This window comes from Echinops telfairi, unplaced genomic scaffold (genome assembly GCF_000313985.2).
Source record: "Echinops telfairi isolate 266 unplaced genomic scaffold, ASM31398v2 ScPeMD7_443;HRSCAF=831, whole genome shotgun sequence".
Taxonomy (NCBI): domain Eukaryota; kingdom Metazoa; phylum Chordata; class Mammalia; order Afrosoricida; family Tenrecidae; genus Echinops; species Echinops telfairi.
The window spans coordinates 17,108,858-17,110,888 of record NW_022104341.1 but is presented as its reverse complement, the minus strand read 5'-3'; the positions used below and the strand labels follow the sequence as shown (position 1 = coordinate 17,110,888).

At 33.6% G+C, this 2,031-nt stretch overlaps 1 protein-coding gene across 1 annotated transcript in view; it reads left to right on the top strand.

Annotated features, from left to right (window-relative positions):
- TRMT13 (tRNA methyltransferase 13 homolog) overlaps nt 1-2,031 on the top strand; it is a 25,127-nt gene that overhangs the window by 20,876 nt on the left and 2,220 nt on the right. The window contains exon 4 of the mRNA XM_045292029.1: nt 509-583. Within this exon, the coding sequence (XP_045147964.1) occupies nt 509-583 (75 nt within the window). The remainder of the gene's footprint in view (nt 1-508; nt 584-2,031) is intronic.

Genomic DNA, 2,031 nt, shown 5'->3' with positions numbered 1-2,031 from the left:
TTAATTTTATAGAAATATTATTTTCAGAACTGTGAATAGCTAAGAGAATATCTTCCTCTTGATCAAGATATATTAAAAATCCTATTTATAGTTTTAATTACAATACTGAATATAGTGTTTTATGCTATTTTATGTGTTGAATATAGCATTCATATAAAATCTTCTGGTAGGGGAATATTTTAATCCTTTATCAGTGAATACATACTTAGCAAAATAAATCTTTGAGGGGGGCAAGTTCTGAGTCTCGTTATCAGTGGATTAATATTTAACATGATATAAAACAAGGCAAGAAATGTTGACTTTAATTCTGGCTGTCGGTAGCCAGCCGTGATTAAATAGCATGTCACTTCATCTTTGAACCTGTTATTCCTAAACTGTAAAATGAAAAATTTTATAGCTCTTTCAACTCTAAAATCCAGAAATTATAATGATTTCTTTTTTTTCGAAGACCACATCATTTACCTTATCTCACAAGGAACTAACTAATTCTTATTTATTTTTATTTCAGACAAGGTTCCTTTGCTAATAGAAGAAAAACTACCTGTGATAGGAATTGGAAAGCATCTGTGTGGTATGGCAACAGGTATGTAAACAGACCAATAATGTCTATACTAACATTAATTTTTAGCCTAACATGGTCCCAATCATTGAAATAGCCTCTTCTGAAGAATTCAGATGACTTATCTTTACAGCTCATTCACTCATCTTCATAATTGCCCTGTCTCTGTATAATCTCAATTTTTTTTTTGCAGGATGATTGAAGAGTTTTGTGGGTAACTATTGTGTGATGTGCAACCTCAAAGTTCTTTGGGTTCTGTTTCGAATAAAAAAGTGAAATAATCATTTATAGCATTTACAGAAGCCACTGACTTTAGAAAACTTCCTCAGAGAAGACTCTGAGCCCTCTCCCACTAGATAGTTTGCATTTTTCAAGTGTTGGGATATTGGCGAAGAGAAAGAGAAATGTTTTGCAAAAAAGTTAAAATACCTTATTTTAGCACTTTCATCCATGAGATTTAGCATGTAGAAGATGAAAAGAACCCGGACTTTGGAATTAGATAGTCTAGCACTTACCTGTGTAATCTTGTCATAACATTTGTTAGGTCCTACAACACGGACATGCAGTCCCGAGAAACCTGACTGCCATGGAGTCAGTGCCAACTCCTAGTGAGCCTATGGAACAGAGCAGGACTACCGCTCTGGGCTTCCGAACCTGTCGCTCTCTGTGGGAATGGAAAGCCCCATCTTTCTCCCAAGGAGTCTCTGGTGGTTTCAAACTGCTGGCCTTGTGGTTAGTTTTAATTACAATACTGAATAGTTTTGTAACCACAAAGCCACCAGGCATAACCACAAAGCTACCAGGACTCCATTGACACATAGTTGTGCTCAATAAATGTTAACCTTTTCTCATTCCCACTAATATCATCATCGATGCTCCTTACTGAAGTTCTTTGTAAATGATGGGTTGAAATAGTTTACTACAGCTCCTTCTGATTCTAAAATAACATCATCCTTTTCATCATTTCTCTAGTTCACATTTCTGAAAAAAAATTATTTAAGTCACATATAAATATACTGGCTAAACATAGTTTTTCAGGAGAATACTGTATACAGTAATAAAATAGCTATTGATTTCTCGATACAATGAGTAGTGAGTTCCTAATGTTTGCTGGCTTAAATTCATATCTTGAACTAAAAATATTAGTGAATATCAGATCATTTGGTATTTATATGTCACATCTGTGGGTAGGAATATTTTAAAACATGCTTTTGATTAAACAGGATGACTAAATCTAATCAGACAGAAAATGTGTGTTACAAAAGGATACATTGGGATCTCCAATATTTCAACAATATATTGACTTTCAGTGAAACATAGCTATAGCCTTCAAAAATCCATTTGTTTAGTTTAAAAACATTTTGTTTTAATATGGTATGCATCCACCTATACGTTTGTGTATATTAACTATAGGATCCTCAGTTCTTTCTCATGAAAGATACTCAGTAGCTAGTCATTAAATGATTGTCTAA